This window comes from Cupressus sempervirens, chromosome 11 (genome assembly GCF_028749045.1).
Source record: "Cupressus sempervirens isolate cs-2001-9-10 chromosome 11, ASM2874904v1, whole genome shotgun sequence".
In the NCBI taxonomy this organism is placed as follows: domain Eukaryota; kingdom Viridiplantae; phylum Streptophyta; class Pinopsida; order Cupressales; family Cupressaceae; genus Cupressus; species Cupressus sempervirens.
Genome location: NC_143128.1, coordinates 540,669,170 through 540,688,733, shown reverse-complemented (window position 1 = coordinate 540,688,733; position 19,564 = coordinate 540,669,170). Strand labels below are relative to the sequence as shown.

At 33.0% G+C, this 19,564-nt stretch overlaps 1 protein-coding gene across 1 annotated transcript in view; it reads left to right on the top strand.

Annotated features, from left to right (window-relative positions):
* The window catches only part of LOC149530767 (uncharacterized), a 49,102-nt gene extending 29,800 nt beyond the window's left edge, over positions 1 to 19,302 (top strand). The window contains exon 7 of the mRNA XM_089808238.1: positions 17,935 to 19,302. Coding sequence (XP_089664364.1) covers positions 17,935 to 19,302 — 1,368 coding nt within the window. The remainder of the gene's footprint in view (positions 1 to 17,934) is intronic.
* Positions 19,303 to 19,564: the final 262 nt, after the last annotated feature.

Below are 19,564 nucleotides of genomic sequence, written 5' to 3'. Positions count from 1 at the left end.
CGAATTCCATAATTTGAAGACTTACAAATTAGATATGAAATTGAAAAAATAATTAATAAATATGTTTAGACTCTAAATAAAAGATCTTAATTCCAATAAAGACTACATTAAATAAAATCATTGAATTCGAGAGGTACATACACAATAAATAAATAAATAATAGACCATGTATCCACTAGAGACCTTAAATTGGTCGACTTCATTAACTATTTTCAAATTATATAAATGAGAGGGGCAATCTTACAGAAAATAGCCACTTGATCTTAAATTTTGAATCCAAGAACAATAAAATTTTCTTCAATTGACTAAAAATATAATGTGGTGGCTAGAAATCTTTGGCAATCCTCTCATTGGAAGAGGTCTCATATAGCCAATTCTTGTGTATGGAAATCCAAATAAAGAGATCTTGTCTATAGGTGTTGCATGTCACTATTGGTCATTTTTCAAACTATGTCAAAAATAGGCATAATATTACAATAATAGCCAAAATCTTATATCAAATCTATATTGGGTTTGATACTCGATTTTTTGAAAGAAAAATATATCAAAAAAGAAAGAAAAAAAACTTAGTAACCCCACAACAATTAAATTTATTGGTCTTCATGCAGCCAATTCATGTGAGGTCCAAAGTGAAGAAAGAGTTCTTTTATGTAGGTTTTGCATAAGTCTTGGTAGAAAGAGAAAAAGGAGAAAAAAGAACAAAAGAAACAAAATGAGTAGAAAGAATGGACAGTAGGACATCAAATGAACAAAACTCTTTTCAAAAAGGTGAATCATTCTAAAATGGGTGTTATGTGGTGTAATCCAAGTTGCGTTTTGGCACTTTTTCCACCATTTGGCTCACATGGGACACCCACTACTATAATTGGGATGTAATTGCAATGATAGGTCATCTTAATTGTGATAGTAACCTTTCAAATGAGCGACAATAAATGGAATTACCTCCCATCATATGGGTGTTGGACTTTTGTTTCCACAAATTGTGATGGTGTGGGCAAAAGAAGTCACAATTTTAGAGAAAAAAAAAGTGGAAAGTTCATCCTTGCACTATTAGAGATTCAATTGTATACGATTGCAACTATGATGGTCTATAGTTTTAGTTAGCCATCACAGTTCCAATGACATTGTCATAGTCCCAATGAGTATCCAGCTGAATGGGCATCACAATGGAGATGGGTGTGTGATGAAAACATTGTTGGAGCAATGGTGAACCATCAGTGGGTTCTGTCACTGTGGAGATGAAAAATCTGTCAGAACAACGACTGCCCATTGGACTATCTATCACAATTGCAATAGATTGTTGCATTATCATATATATATATATATATATATATATATATATATATATATATATATATATATATATATATATATATATATATATATATATATATATATATATATATATATATATATATATATATAAGTTGTCATGTAATCATATGTTAATATTGAGCTTCACTTGGTTTTTAGAATAGTTCAATATTCTCTACTACTTAGGGCCAACCATGTCAAGGTGGAAGTACATTTGGTCTCTCCCCCCCACAACATCTAAATTCCCCATTAACATCTAAAATCTTTAAGAAATGATCAATTTCAAGTACAAAAAAAGTTTCCAAACCTACAAAGGGGACATCATTTTTTTATCGCATCCAAAATAAGATTCTACCACTTTGAATCAAGAATGCACGTGCAATTGCATTCTATATGAATGGACAATAGGAGGAGATGAAAAAACCTAGCATGTTTACATTTATTTAATAGGTCTATGCAAACTACTAACAAAAATGTAAACTTGTTTGGTTTTTTCAGCTCCACCTGATGTCATATGCATATGAATTGAGATTTTATATTGAACTATGACATCCTTTTGCATTGCCTAAAACCAATAGATTCACACATTTAGTTGTCATAAAATCATAGGTTAATGTTGATCTTCACTTGGTTTCAAGAGTAGTTTAATATTCTCTACTAAGCAGGGCCAACCATGTGAAGGTGGAAGCTCATTTGGCCCCACACCCCCCTAACACCTAAATTCCCCATTAACATCTCAAATCTTTAAGAAATGATCAATATTTAAAGTACAAAAAAAATTCCAAACCTACAAAAGTGACATAATTTTCCCATCTTCTGGTCAATTTTCTATCGCATCCAAAATAAGAATCTACCACTCTGAATCAAGAATGCACACATGCAACCACGTTCTTTATGCATGGACAAAAAGTGCAGTTGAAAAAATGTAGCATGATTACATTTATTTAATAGATCTATTAAGTTTTTAAAATTATACACCATCATGAATATTAGAACTCTAGTTTCTATAGCTAAGAGAATTTTCATGATGGTCTCTAACTTAAAACACCTAATTAAACACCTCTAAGAAAAAATGCAAACCTAGTGCATTTTTTAGCTACACTTGATGTTGTATGCATATGAATTGAGATTGCATATTATCTATGGCCTCCTTTTTCATTACTTCAAACCTAAAGATTCACATAGTTAGTTGTCATGCAGTCATATCAAGTTAATGTTGAGCTTCCCTTGGTTTCAAGAGTAGTTTAATATTCTCTACTAAGCAAGGCCAACCATGTGAATTAACATCTAAAATATTTAAGAAAGGATCAATCTTTAAAGTACCTGGAATGTCCTCATCACCTCCTACTACTCTGAGGGGAAGTCCATCTTCATTACTCATAATCAATTCATCACAATTCATTATTGATTCACGTACATCTAACACAAGTACATCCAGGAATGTATCCTCATCGCCTCCTACATAAAATGAATCCAATATAAAAAAATGCCCCCTATGAAATAATAGTTCAAGTGAAATAAACACATGAAAAATAAGAGAGAGAAAGATGAATATACTTACTAATAGGCATTTCCATCACATCTATGGCCACGCTACATGTTGAGTGAGTTTTATTATTTTTCTATTGTGCCAAGATCTCTTTGTTTATATTCATAAATACATACATAGACAAAAACATGTGTGTGTGTGTGTGTGTGTGTGTGTGTGTGTGTGTGTGTGTGTGTGTGTGTGTATACATACATACATATATAGAGATCACAAGGGCATGACAAAGAGATGCAGAGATCACAAGGGCATGGCAACGAAATGCAGCAATCACAAGGGTACATATATATATACACATACATAAATGTATACATACATATATACATACATATATACATACATACATACATGTATATAGAGAGATCTTTTTTAAGGTTCTTATTACTTCTTAGCACAACAGAAAAATTGATCCATCTACATACATATTGCATCTGCATTTGCTTTGTCATTGCAGCAACAATAATAGATACTTGGGATCCTCATAGGAGAACATGCCAATACATGCATGGTTACATCCTTGGCTTCCATTGTTGGGACAATGTATGTAGCCTTTATATCAAACCATTCATTATAAAGTGGGGAATGCACTTCATGCTTGGCAATCAAGTGATGCATTTTCATATGCAATTTTATCACCTTGGAAAATTGTATTTCATCCTACTAGCTAGGAATAACTGATTGTTCATTTTATTGTACCGAATCTAATGATAGTTCTACAAGAATTTGTAATCAACTCAGCTAATCAGCAACTAGACCCATTTAATTAGGTTATGGCTTGTATAAATACATATATTTAACTGGGTTATGGCTTTTGCAAGGGAATGAGCCTCATGATTTTGACATTTACATAGAAGAAAAACTTGCTTCTTCAACTCCTTACACTTAACTCTTCATTGAAGTTATTCTTCTAGCTGTGAGAATAGCTGTTACAAATTCTTGGGAGCCAAGGGACCCTGAACCTATGCTACATTTTATGGATACATGGGAGAAATTACTACCGACTTCAATACTTCATAACATTTTGGGTCATATAGTGATGCCCAAATTAACAACAACAATAGATACTTGGGATCCTCGCAGGGAGAGTGTGTTAATACATGCATGGTTACATCCTTGGCTTCCATTGTTGGGCCAAGATATGAACCTTTATATCCAACCATTTTTATAAGTTGGGGAATGTATTTCATGTGTGGCATTCAAGTGATGCATCTGCATATGCAATTTTATCACCTTGGAAAATTATATTTGATCCTGCTAGCTGGGAACAGTTGATTGTTCATTTTATTGTACCTATTCTAATGATAGTTCTACAAGAATTTATGATCAACCCAACTTTTCAGAAAGTAGACCCATTTAACTGGGCTATGGCTGGGGCATCTATAATTCCCATGTATCATATGGTTTCAATGTTGGAGGTAGGATTTTTTCCAAAGTGGTAGTAGATTCTGCAAAACAACAAGCACTTGCACAATCTGGAGATAGATGGGTGATTGCATCATTGGAGTAGCTAGTTGAGATGCACCATAATCAAACTGGAGGAAATCAATAATAAACCAAACATATAATGAAGAGAAAACTTGAATGTTGAAATGTTGAAATGAAAGCTATTGAGGATCAAACACCTATGCTAGAGTTACAACACAACATGAAGTTGATTTTATATATGGTAGAGGTAGATATTCAAAAGTTTGATCAAAATTTAAGGCACAAGAGAGAGTTTGTGGCAATATATCTAGGAAAGTGTTGTGGTACGTACTCTAACATTAGAATCACTTACAAGTGTCTTTGAGAATATCATGGAAAAACACAAGTTGATTGCAATGATGGATGGGTATGTATATGGAACTAATGCAGTAAGCTTTCTAGTATTTCCATTGTATGAGGTTGATTTTGGATGTGGAAAGCCATCCGATGTGCAGATTGCAACAATGAATGAAATTGGATTAATATTTTTTTCATGTGGAAAGGATAGAGGAAAAAACATTTTGGTCTCCACTTGCCTTCCTCAACACCAAATCTAATTCTTACATAATCTTCTCGCCATTTAACTACAATGACTTGCAATATTCCCTTGTAGGATGCAAAATGTGGGTGATGACTAGTAATAATTGAGGTTATTACTAGAGGAAGTACACAAAAACAATACAAAAAGATCTATATTTAAGTCTACAATTATTTTTAGTAGCAATCCAACATATATGAAATTCACACCCATAATGAGACCACAAAAAAAAATCTACAAGATAATTTACAACATACACATCAAATCATAAAATGAAATCTCTATCTAAAGATTTATAACTTACATATGAACCATTTCAACTTGTATGAAACTCATCTTCATTGTTAGATCATCGGGAACTTCTAATCCTTTCATAACCTGCACACATATGTACCAATTAAAGTTGTAATTAAGAAACTCATCTCCATTAGTAGATCATAAACATGAAATTATTTTACAACCCACACTACCAAAATCTCTATTGAATCTATAAATGACATACAACATACCCACCAATTCAAAATATGTTCCACAGTTAGACAATAAAGAGATTTCCATTTATAACTCACAACACCAAATGATAATCCTTTTGAGTCCATAGAAAACTTATAGAAAACCCTAATTGAGTTAAATGTGGGACATGTTTTAGTGTAATCATACTCCCATTTTCTAAACATATAAATTGTACCAATAGGTTTCATCACCTAATACAAAATGTGATGGATTCTTATAATAAAATTAATAAAGAAATGAATGATAACACGAAAAATATATATGGAAATTTAATAATGGGAGTCATCTTGAGGAACTTGTGTATGCTCTTAGCAAACATATAATGTCTTAAAATAGTTAAGTGCTACCTAACTATGTCCAAGGCATCTGTACACTGGAGGCATACTCCAACTACCAGGATACCTACATACCCATATCCACAGGATCAAGAGCCTTGAACTACTCACTCTAACAAATATGTAGCTATGGTTTCTAATTGTTTTGATGTAGTTGTATTGCTATAACCATTGGTGAGCTTTACTCACCTAATACAACTCTTCACCATCATACACACACTTGGGCAAATCAAACAGTTTTCTATTATTACAATATTGTAATACCTTGATGCAACCTTTGTGTTGTAGTTTACAGTTAATGTAAGGTTAACCTATATATGTCCTAACTCACTCTTTATATTGTTCAAGTGAAATAAAAACATGAAAAATGAGAGAGAAAAAGAGGAATCTACTTACCACTAGGTGTCAACATTGCATCTGTGGCCATGCTACCTATTGAGTGAGTTTTATTATTTTTATGTTGTGCCAAAGTCTCTCTATTTATATACATACATACATACATGCATACATACATACATTTACACATATATGTACATATACATATGTCTATATGTGTGTGTGTGTGTGTATACACATACATACATACATATATATGTACATACATATATAGAGATCACAAAGGCATGACAATGAAATCCTAGATCTCCACTGATCTCCACAATCCACAAGATCTCTCTCTATATATACATACACACATACATAAACACACAAATATGTGTGTGTGTTTGTATGTATGTACGTATACACATATACAAATATACATGTATATACATACATACATATATACATACATACTTATATACATACATAGATATTCATACATACATACATCCGCATATGCAATTTTATCACCCTGGAAAATTGTATTTGATCTTGCTAGCTAGGAACAACTAATTATGGTTATGGCTTGTTTTTTTCTAAAAATACCTTCTATGATATGTTTTTATAAAATTTCTTGTGAACTCTGCCCATTTTTCCTGGTTTGTATTATTTTTGTAGAGGATCCTAACCTAAGTCACTTGTCATGGGTTGAGTGATTTTAATTGTTTTATTATTTGGATTATGGAATATGTGTGCAACTAGATCAATTTTATGTTGTGCTAATATGTAATAAGCACCTTAAGAAAGATCTCTTTGTCTTTATAAAGTGTAAAGTTTCTTACTAGATTTCATATTCATGGTTGACTGATGCATAACTTTTATTGTAGGTATGAACATTGATTTGTGATGGTGAAAGGGCATGTCTTTGTATGGAGACATGAACATTCCCAATCACAGAAAGGGGCATAATAGTGAATGGGCATGTTTCCAAATGGAAACATGAACATGAACATTCACACCAGTTCAGTGATGGTTTATCAAACCCAATTTTTATAGACTTAACACAAGTCTAAATCATGTATTACTAATCATTATAAACTAAAACCCAATATAATATAGATCGATGGTGATCTAAAATCAAATAAATCAAAATAAGTTTCAATCATGCCTTAAATGAGATCTCAGACAATATATATATGATCATTGGTTTCAACTATGCATTGGTATGTATATGTATATACATATACATATACATATACATATACATATGTATATGTATATGTATATGTATATGTATATGTATATATATATACATATATATATATATATATATATATATATACATACATATATATATATATATATACATATATATGTATATATATATACATATATATATGTATATATATATACATACATATATATATATATATATATATATAATAGTATGTATATCATACTGGTATACATATATACATGTGTGTGTGTGTGTGTGTGTGTGTGTGTGTGTGTGTGTGTGTGTGTGTGTTGATCACAGTTATTGTCAAACCAAAGCTACATGCTTTAACATAAAGACTACAAGTTGTGCAATTTGTCATGTATTACATCTACATTTTCTTTGTCATTGCTTATAAGAGTTTTTCAAGGTTGGGAACCACTTCAACATCCTTTGCATGGTTTAGAGGTAATGTCATTGTGGAAGAGAGAATAACTTCAGTGAAGAGTTGAGTGTAAGGAGTTACTACCTTGAACCTATGCTACAAATTCCTAGAAGCCAAGGGACCCTAAACCTATGCTACATTTTTTGGAGACGTGAGAGAAGTTACTACTAGTTTTAGTACTTCATAATATTTAGGATCATATAGTGATGTCATAATTAACTTCAATATATGCATGGTTACATCCTTGGCTTCCATTGTTGGGCCAACATATGAGGCCTTTATATTCAACCATTCGTTATAAATTGGGGAATGCACTTCATTCCTGGCATGCAAGTGATGCATATGCATATGTAATTTTATCACCTTGGAAATTTGTATTTGATCTTGCTAGCTAGGAATAATTGATTATTCATTTTATCATACCTAATCTGATGATAGTTCTACGGGAATTTTTAATCAACCCAACTAATCAACAACTAGACCAATTTAACTGGGTTATGGCTCAGGCATGTGTTATTCCCATTTATCACATGGTTGCAATGTTGGAGGCAACATTTTTTTCAAAGTGGCAACAGGTTTTGTATCATTGGCTTCATTCAAGTTTTGATTTTAATGAAGTAACAAAGTGGTTTTTAGGGTGGAAAGGACTATAAAATGAAGAGGAAACTTGAAAAATTGAATGTTGAAATGCTGAAATGAAAGCTATCAAGGATCAAACACCTATGCCAGAGTTACAACACAATGTAAAGTTGATTATATATATTTTTAAAAAAAGAATACAACATAAATCACTCTCCATTTGTCTTGATTGTGGATAGATGCATGCGAAAGAGGGTGGAGAGCTCCAAATGAGGGTGGAGAGCTCTAAACATTGGTGGATATTTCATTGCCATGCCCTTGTGATTACTGCATTTAATTATTGTGCCCTTGTGATTACTGCATTTAATTATTGTGCCCTTATGATCTCTTCATTTCAATTTTGGGCCTTTTGTGGAGATCAGTGGAGATCTACAATTTCATTTTTGTGCCCTTGTGATCACTGCATTTCATTGTCATGCCCTTCTGATCTCTGCATTTAATTGTTGCGCCCTTGTTGTTTGCAATTTTTTTGGTGTGTCATTCCCTTATGATCTGTGTGTCCTTTGTATGCACTACAACATCTGGGGTCAAATTGTGACAACAATTTATGACAGTGGTGTAATTTATTATGTATTTGAGCACAAATGTAGTAGGGATCTGTGATTTTCTTCAAGGGGAGAAGAGGTACCTATGTAAATGTTCTTTTCTTTTCCTTCTAAACATGTATCTCTTTATATTTTCCTACATATGTGTGTCCCTATGCATGTATGTATGTATATACATATATATACATATGTATATATGTATATACATACATACATACATACATATACAAAGATCACAAGGGACTGATAAAAAGATGCAAAGATACATATATATGCATACATACATACATATACACATGCATACATACACACGTACACACACACACACACACACATACATATGCATATGCAATTTTATCACCTTGGAAAATTGTATTTGATCTTTACTCAATCACCAAGAGATAATATAATTTGTAAGTACATATTTTTTCATGTGTTTTCTGGTATGAATAGTTTCAATTGAATTTGTCTAAGGAGAGTGAGTCTACTCATGATAATAATGGCTCCATGTATTGGGTCTTTAGAGGAGAGAGACTTATAGAAGATTAGATGTTTTTTATGGATATGGTATGATTCGTTTGTGATGCCAATACATCATCCTCCATATTTAATTTCTATATCATCAAATTGCCAGGTACAAATCATTGGACTTGATCTTTTGAAATGGTATGGACTACTTGGAATTGTCAAACTTGAACCATTGAACTGTACATTCAGATTGATGAACCAACACTTTGAATCACTAGTTTCATGTTCAGAACCTTTGGCCTTTGAAATGTGAACTTTGATTTTGATTTGTGGTGCATGGATTATTATGAACCAAAATACACCTAAATGTTCTATATTTGTGTTTTAGTGATAACAAATATACAATCTAATTTTAAGAAAAATAACAGTCAATGTATATGATTAAATAAAGTAAACAAAAGTACTAGATGTAGCTGTATAATTCTAATATCACTAATTATGTTAAACAAAATGTTCAATAAAACAAGTATGAAGTAACATAAATGGATCATCTTGTCGATCCTACTATGACTTAATGTGAATGCATCTGGCCATTACCTGGATGATATTATGCATGAGATCTTTACTCAATCACCAAGAGATAATATAATCTATAAGTACAAATTTCTGCATATTTAGTTTGGTATGAATAATTTCAACTAAATGCAAGGATAATTGCTTGTGTGAATTCAAGACATGAATGAGTAATTTAATTTAGCACAAGTAATATGAAAGTGTGTATGTATGCATGTAAAGTAGTTCACATAGTGAATTGATATAAAGAAATGCATGCACATATGCATATAATCATCATAATCAGCTATCCGTGAATCTAACCAAAGCTATTATATATGAACAAGAGATACATGTTTAGAAGGGAAAAAAAAAGAACATTTACATAGGTAACTCTTCTCCCCTTGAATAAAATCATAGAGCAAGGGCACAACAAAAGAAAAAAATGCAGCAATCACAAGGGAACGACAAAAAAATCCTAGATCTCCATCAATCTCCACAAACATCAAAGTTCTCCACCCTCATTCAGAGCTATCCACCCTCTTTCATGCGCAACTATCCACAATCAATCAAAACAAATGGGGAATGATTAATGTTATTTTTTCTTTTATTTTTTGTTTATAATCCATAATCCACAATGCACAAGATTTCTCTATATATACATACATACATACATATACATACATGCATACATACATATACATCCACACACACACACACACACACACACACACACACACACACACATACATGAAAACAACAATGCACTCTCTAAGAGTTTACAATTGTTCAACAAAACTAATGTTTTATAGGAAAATGCACCTAAAGAACTGTTAACTTAGAAGCAAGAACATGGTGTTGAAATAGTACAAAAAGTGCTTGACATGAGAGGTATGCAAGTGAGGGTGTTGACCAATCTTGAAAACTTGAATTGTGAAATGAAAGCTATTGATGATCAAACACCTATGCCAGAGTTACAAAACAATGTGAAGTTGATTTTAGATAAGGGAGAGGTAGATATTCAAAAGTTTGATAATCAAAATTTAAGGCATGAGAGTGAAGGGGAAGGAATGACTTTAGAAAGAGAAGGAGAAGGAGCGGCTTTAGAAAGAGACTACATGACAAAAGCAACATCTAGACAACATAGATGATATTATGGGAGCCACTGGATAGAATCCATGAAAGTGTTGCGGTAGGTACTATGACATTGGAATTAATTGCAAGTGTCTTTGAGAATTTATAGTCCAAATATCAAATGCTTATATGAGTGTTTTAAGTATTGGCATACTCTATGTGCGATGATCCCAAGTATCAAATGCTTATAAGAGTGTTTCAAGGTTGGGAACCACTTTAACATCCTATGCATGGTTTAGAGGTAATGTCATTGTAGCCAAGGCTTTTGCAAGGGAATGAGCCTTGTGATTATGGAATTTACAAAGAAGAAAAACTTGCTTCATCAACTCCTTACACTCAAATCTTCAATAAAGTTATTCTTCAAGTCCTTGCATATGCAATTTTATAACCTTGGAAAATTGTATTTGATCCTGCTAGCTAAGACCAACTGATTGTTCGTATTATTGTACCTAATCTGATGACAATTCTATAATAATTTTTAATCAGCCCAACTAATCAGCAACTAGACCTATTTAACTAGGTTATGGCTAGTTTCTTTCTAAAAAAAATATCTACTATTATATGTTTTTGTAGAATTTCTTGTGAACTCTGCCTATTTTTCATGGTCTGCATTTTTTTTTGTGGAGGATCTTGAGGTAAGTCACTTAACACAAGTTGAGTGAGTTTTATTGTTTTATTATTTGGATTCTAGAATATGTATGTAGCTGGATCTTTTTTTGTTGTGCTAAGATGTAAAAAGCACCTTTTAAAAGATCTATAAATATACATGTTTAGAAGAAAATACAAAAAGATACCTATTTAGAAGGAAAAGAAATGAACATTTTCATAGCTTCCTTGAAGAAAATCGTAGAGCTAGGGCATGACAAATAAATTATAGAGAAAGGGCATGACAAATAAATTATAGAGAAAGGGCATGACACAACAACACAATAGCATCACAAGGGCACAACATGGCAACAAAATCACAAAACAAGAACACGACAACGAAATTGTAGTGCAAGGAAATGACAATGAAATGCAAAGATCAAAAGGGTATGAAAACCAAATTGCAAAGCAAGGGAACGACAATGAATTCCAAAGATACATATCAACGAAATCACAGAGCAATAAAATGCAGAGATCACAATAATGAAATGCACCAATGACAAGGCACAACAATGTTCACAACTATCCACCCTCTTTCACGCACAACACTCGATAATCAAAATAGATGGGGAATGATTTGTCATTTTTTTTTTAATTTATACTCACACAGGCATCACAATTGTGACGTAGACATCAATATTGTGATGACATTAGGGATAATTACAAAAAAAATATGAAATTCACCACAAATTACACCATCATCACAAATTGCCATCACAATTTGACCCCAAATATTGTAGTAACCCAATTCAATGAATATGTGGCCCTCAAGATAACAAAGAAAAAATGTTGGTTTACAAAAATGACCCAAAGGGAGATTAGAATTCTCAAGTTCATAGCAAAGAATGATCCAAAGGAAAAACAATGCACGGTCAAATCACTTGATGATTTCATACACATTGGGCCATATGGGAAATATGTTTTATTGGTTCTTGAGCTTCTAGGAGATAATTTAAGGAATCTTCTTGGTCATTACAAGGTGAAGGGCATTCCACTACACATGAGGAAAGAAATATGTTTTCATGTCCTTACGGGACTTGATTATTTGCATAGAAGAGTTTCAATCATTCATAGAGATCTCAAACCAGAAAAAAATCTCTTGGTTTCCCCCATTGACCCAAAAAAGATCCCAAGATGATTGCAACCCCATTTATACCACCTTCCAACAATGGTAAATATGGCATTTCTTCAAGCTCAAAGAGGAGCAAGTCAATAGTTCAAAATTGTTGGTATGAAGCAAATGGTGAAAATGAGAAGTTGGGTGAATGTGTAAGAAACAAAATGGCATGGGGTACTAATGAGAACTTAAATTATTTATTTGACGAAAAAAATAAAAGAAAAATTCCTTGTGAGAAGAAATTAAGGGAGCCCATTGATGCTAGGTGCAAGATTGTTGATCTTGGTAATAAAAAGGAGTGATGAAGGTGGTCTTGTATTGATCATAAAAAGGAATAAAAAAATGATTATATCCTAAAAATCCATCCATAAAGGACAATAACATTTCAACCACCATAGAGGCTATAATCATATCAATATTAAGGAGGGAAAAATCATCCTTTATGGAGTTTTTTAATCCTAAAAGTCAATGCGCATCCTTATCTTATTCAACCCTTTGAGGCATCCACAATATTATAAATTTAAGGGGAATAATCTATAAGACATATGAAACTGACATTGAAGAGTTTCTCTATTTTAGCCTTGACAAGAAGAGCAATGCTTCATGTTAAAAATTATTTTCTTAATTTTTTTTGCATTAGATGCAAGAACTATGTAAATAAGTGATGGTCTTAGGATTAATGTTAGGCATGTCCAAATACACACAAGAAAAAAAAATCTAAGAATTCAAGAAGAATATTGGTAAGTTTATAATTTCTGTCTAGATCTATAAATTGTCCAATCTTGATAACCTTCTTAGGGTTGTTAGGATCAACTTGTACATCCACAGTATTAGTGATTAAGAGATTATTCTTCTAAGTATCTTCTATGGGTGGGAGAGAATTAAAATATTGTTCAAAATCTCTTTCTTGTCCAGATATCCATACGTGTTCAACTAATATGGCTTTCTCTTATTATGATGAAAAGAAGGAAAATCATCATATATCCCTAAGAATTTTTCTATAGTATCGAAGATAAAAAAAGATATTGTTGAAAATAGATTTATACAAGTATGATAAATGTGTTTCAATCATTATTTTGTCATTGATGTCAAACCTACTAGTTGTTGGTAAGCCAATTGCTTATATGATTTAAGTACTATCATTTATTTGATGGATGAAGAGGATTTGATCAAATGAGGTAACAATAGTACCTAGAGGAAAGGTTGAGTTATGATATGAAAAGAAGTACAAGTATTAGTTAAGATGGTGATATTATAGTGCATTGATAATCTACTTAAGGTTGCAAAGATTGGTTACACTAATTAAGTTCAAAAGAATAAGTTAAAAAAAGTTTGTCTACCAAGCTTAAGATTCTTCATAGTAGGTGTTGAGAAAAGTTAGTACAAGCCAAGTAGAAAATTAGTGGGAGCTGAGAAAAGTCAGTTTTAGTGTAAGTCGAGTAAAGTTTAGTTGATGTCAAGCACCAGTAAACTTTAGTTCATGACAAGTGATTTAATAGAGGATGCCAAGCAATACCGTATGTGTCAAGAATTAGAAGCCTGTTAATATAGAGTGTCAGTGTTATGAGAAAGATCAATAATTCAATGAATCTAAGCGAATAAGTTTGTTTTCTTGGATTGTGTGAACCGTGTGGAAGATAAGATTGATGATTTGGTGGCATAGAATCCATGATGAACTGTTTTGAGGGGAATTCAAAGAGGATTGAAGGAGAAGTTTCTAGAAGGGAATGAAATGAAATGACAGGTAGATTCGTTAAATCCTACCTAATCCAACCTAACCCTAAAATGGAAAATGGAGGATGAATATAAAAATATCTTAATTCTCTATTTATAGAGATGACTGGTTAGAAGCAAGAGTTGTCATGTGCGAGAACCTATGGAAGATAAGGAGTCTAGGGTATTTTCTTCATTCAATTACCGAAGTAAAGAATCTGCATTGGCAAGCAAAGCAAGAAGGCTTAAGGGTGTGGATGCTTGAAGGGTGATCAAGCTATTAGAGTTGAAGAGTGTGAAAGCCAAGAAAAATGGGGGACTAAAACAGAGATCTATAATTTGCAAATGGAGTTGTAAGTTGTTATCAGATCAAGTCTTACTGTTATTCTCTAATCATCATATCAGTCTAGGGTAAATCCTTTGGATTAAGGTTGACCTAACAATCATTTATAAATCCTTTAACCAAGTGACATTCCAAGTGAATGATCTAAAGTCCTCTAATAAGGCTCACTCCTAACAGGGTGATTGAAATCCTTTAACTGGGTCACATTTAACAGTGTTCATTGTAACCTTTAATAGGGTTGGCCTTTTACAGGGCAGCACTTCGAAAGAGTGAGAATGAGTAGCATGTTGCTGGTGGTTTTTTCCAAATTGGATTTATGTGTTAAATCATTATGTCAATTGTGTTATTGAATTCATTTGTTTCATGTTTGCATTTCTACAAATTGATTTGATAATGACCTACAAGTTTAAGTGATTGCATAATCTAATGGATGCATGCACGATGAAAATGTTCTATGGATATGGGTTTACTAAGTCGTGAAAAGTTTTATTTATACATCTAGATCTTGGATAACTGATTGACCCCCCCCCCCCCCAGTTATTCTAAAGAATTCCAATAATCCATAGGTGGTTTCTAATCTAATGCGATAATATGCAGGTTCACTAATTTCAGAGGAACATCAAAAATGTGATTTACATTTAGAAAGAAGGCATGTTGGTTATAATGGTTGAATCCCTAATGATAAGTATGCTCACAACCATCATTTGTTAGGTGAATAGGTATTCCTTGTTCACATTTTATGCAACTCAACCACTAAAACCATGTTTAGTGAGAAATTATAACTAGGACCATGTAACGAGAAACCATGCCAAAAAGAGATAAAGGAGCTTGATAGGTCATTATGTCATAATAACCAAGTAAAATAGTTTCATTAGATGAAGCAATGACATAGTTGTTACTCAACTCTTCCTCAAAAAGGAGGGGAAGCAACTATTTCAATTTTAGGTTCTCCTCAAGGTTTCATAAAAGAAAGGTTGGAAACCTACATTTCTCTAATAAAGGTAGGAGTAAAATCTAAAGTGCCCCAATCATCCTAAGATAGAGTGGAAGAGGAAGGTTCTTCACTTGACTGAGTTTCATTTTCAATTTTAGTCTCTTCACTATGTTTTGATGCTTTAGTAGACTCAGTATTCAAACAACTATTAGGTTAATCATCTGTATGATGAGTGTACATCAGATTGTTGTAAAATAATTTGACTTTACAATAAATTGTGGAGGGAATAACATGCATGTTATTGAATCAAGGTCTTCCCATAAGGAGATTGTAATTGAGAGGTCCAAACATCACATAAAGTAGAGTATCTAGGATAGCCATACCTAAATAGGTAGAGTTATGATTCCCAAATTCTTCTTAACAATGTTATCAAAGCCACACATAGAAATGTTATAAGGTTTAATAGTGAACATATCAGCCTTAATAGCTTTCAATATGTCTAAACAAGACACATTCAAACCTAATCCATTGTCATTAAAGTCATACGAATGAGACTCCCCATTAATGAGAACAACAACCATAAGAGCATCATATAGCTTATAAACCAAAGATTTCCTCTAATAAATATTAGCAAGACTATTCCAAATATCAACTACAATTTTCTCTTCATGCACATTCAAAAGGATAGAATCATCCAAACTAAGCCTTATAAAACCTTTTGTTTTCTAATCTATTTATCTCATGCATCCCACATTGCGATTTGGGGTTTCGTCGAAGAAACTACAACCCATAGATCTCTATCTATGAGCATGCCCTCCATTTTGAGTTTTCACAACTCAAAATTACTGTCATTAAACTTCTTTGCCTCTATCATATTTGAGATGCTTGTCATATTAATCTTGCAACAAGACCTTATAAAAATCCCCCTCTCTATGAAATTTTTATTAAAGCTAGATAATTACAAAAAACCAATAGTAACAAAGCTACCCAAACTCTTATACCAATAGAAAGGAAACCAAAGTGCAAAACAACACCTCCAAATGTTATATCTAACATGAGAGAAAATGTATAAATCTATTATAAACCCTTAAACAATTGTAGATTAGAAAATATATAAAATTAAATTTAAACTAAGGATTTTCCACAAACACCATGTGTGTGTGTGTGTGTGTGTGTGTGTGTGTGTGTGTGTGTTGCAAAACCCTTTAGGTAAAAAATTTGCATTCCAAAAGCAAGACTCAATTGTATTATCAACAATAGCAACAATTACAATACAATTCATAGACCTAGAGAAAAATTTACACATAAAAGCTTCTTAGAAGATATCCAACCTATCATATGAAACATGCTAAGAAGCCACATATTTTTAGAGCTCAACACCAACAAAAAGCACCCATGGTTTCCAAAATAAACTCCATTTATAAAGAGGCGTGTAATGTCATAAACAACAACTTGCTAAATTCATGACACATTGCATATAACAATTCCAAAGCAACAAAAGATAACTTATCCATAACAATCACCTTTTTGTATGCAACATCTACCTCACACCACTTGTTAAAAATAGACTTCATAAAAAAAATACCAAATGCTTAAAAATAACTCTTCACGACTCTTCTATCAAACGAGAACTCGCCATAATCATAATAGAAACTAGTCATAATTCCAAGATAGCAACCTTAAACACTAATTCCACAATTTTAAGACTTCCAAATACTTTAGACTCTAAACGAGACATATTAATCCCAACAAAATAAACTACATTAAATAAAACCATTGGATTCAATAAATAATGAACCATGAATCCAATAGTGACCTTAAATTCCTCGACTTCATTTACCATGAAGCCAAATTCTTGTGCATGGAAATCCAAAATTAAGAGATCTTGTCTGTAGGCGTTGCATATCGTTACCAGTTGTATTTCAAACTAGATCAGAAATAGGCAGAATCTTGCAATAATAGCAAGAATCTTATATCAAATCTAAATTGGGTTTGGTACTGGATTTTTGAAGAAAATCATAAAAGAAAAGAACGAAAACTTAGTAACCCCACAACGGTTAAGTTTGCTGGTCCAAAGTGAAGAAAGATTTCTTGTCTGTAGGAATTGCTTAAGCAGAAAGATTTCAATTGAAGAAAGATTTCTTGTCTGCAGAAAGAGAAGAAGCGAATGGGCAGCAGCACAACAGATGAAGAAAACACTTTTCAAAGAGGCGAATCATTCAAAAATGGTCGTTATGTGGTGCAATCCAAGCTGGGTTTTGGCACTTTTTCCACCGTTTGGCTCGCATGGGACACCCAATTCAAAAGATATGTGGCCCTCAAGATAACAAAGAACAAAAGTTGGTTTACAGAAACAGCCCAAAGGGAGATTAGAATCCTCAAGATCATAGCAGAGAAGGATCCAGAGGACAAACAATGTGTGGTTAAATTGCTTGACGATTTCATACACATTGGACCATATGGGAAATATATTTGCTTGGTTCTTGAGCTTCTAGGAGACAATTTAAAGACTCTTCTTGGCCATTACAAGGCGAAGGGTATTCCATTGCACATGGTGAAAGAAATATGTTTTCATGTCCTCAGGGGACTTGATTTCTTGCATACAAGAGTTTCAATCATTCACACAGATCTCAAACCAGAGAACATTCTCTTGGTCTCCCCCATTGACCCAAAAAAAGATCCCAAGATGATTGGAGCCCCATTTTTACCACCTTCCAACAATGGCAAATCTGCCATTGCTTCAAGCTCAAAGAGGAGCAAATCAATAGTTCAAAGCTCTGGGCATGAGGCAAATGCTGAATGTGTAAGAATAAACATGGCATGGGGTACTAATGAGATCTTAAATGATATCTTTGAAGGAAAACATAAAAGAAGAATTCCTTGTGAGACGAAATCAATGGAACCCATTGATGCTAGGTGCAAGATTGCTGATCTTGGTAATGGTCGTCAGACAACTAAGCAAAGCATGGGTCATATTCAAACACTTTATTACAAGTGTCCAGAGACTCTTATACAATCTCCATTCTCCACTCCAGCAGATTTGTGGTCTTTTGCATGCATTGCCTTTGAACTTGCTACAGGAAGTGTGTTGTTTGACCCGGTGGAGGACAAGAAGATGGAACATGTTGTTGTAAATCACTTGGGTATAATGATGGAACTCCTTGGTGTAATGCCCAAGAAAATTGCTATGGGTGGCGATCTCTCTCCTGATCTTTTTGATGAAAATGGTGATCTGAAGGGGTACAGGAAGTTTCAATTTATGCCATTGACCAATTTGCTCCAAGAGAAATTTAAGTTTTGTGCAAAGGATGCAGATGAATTCAGTGATTTTCTTGGTCCTCTCTTGGATTTTGTACCTGAGAATAGACCTGCAGCAGGGCAAGTTCTTCAGCACCCCTGGCTTAATGGTGTTCCTCGCATTCTTCAGCCACCATCATCATCCCAAGCCAAGAAAAATGATGAAGTTATTGGAGAAGATGAAGTTATTCAAGAAGACTCTGCAAAAGCTCAATCAGGATAGAATGTGAAAGCATAAAGAAGATGTTGCCATATAAGATCAATCTGTCAAAGAGATCTTTGGTTATATGAATCTGAATAAATCAACAGATGTTGTCATTTAATGTCAATCTGTCAAAGAGACCTTTAGTTATGTGAATCTGGATATATCAACAAATGCTTCAAGAATTTGTGCCAACAATGGCTTTATGGGAGCATGCTGAAATTTTGTCATGGATGTATGGAGTCTCCTGTTAACATTTTTCTTTTTTGCATATCAATATTTT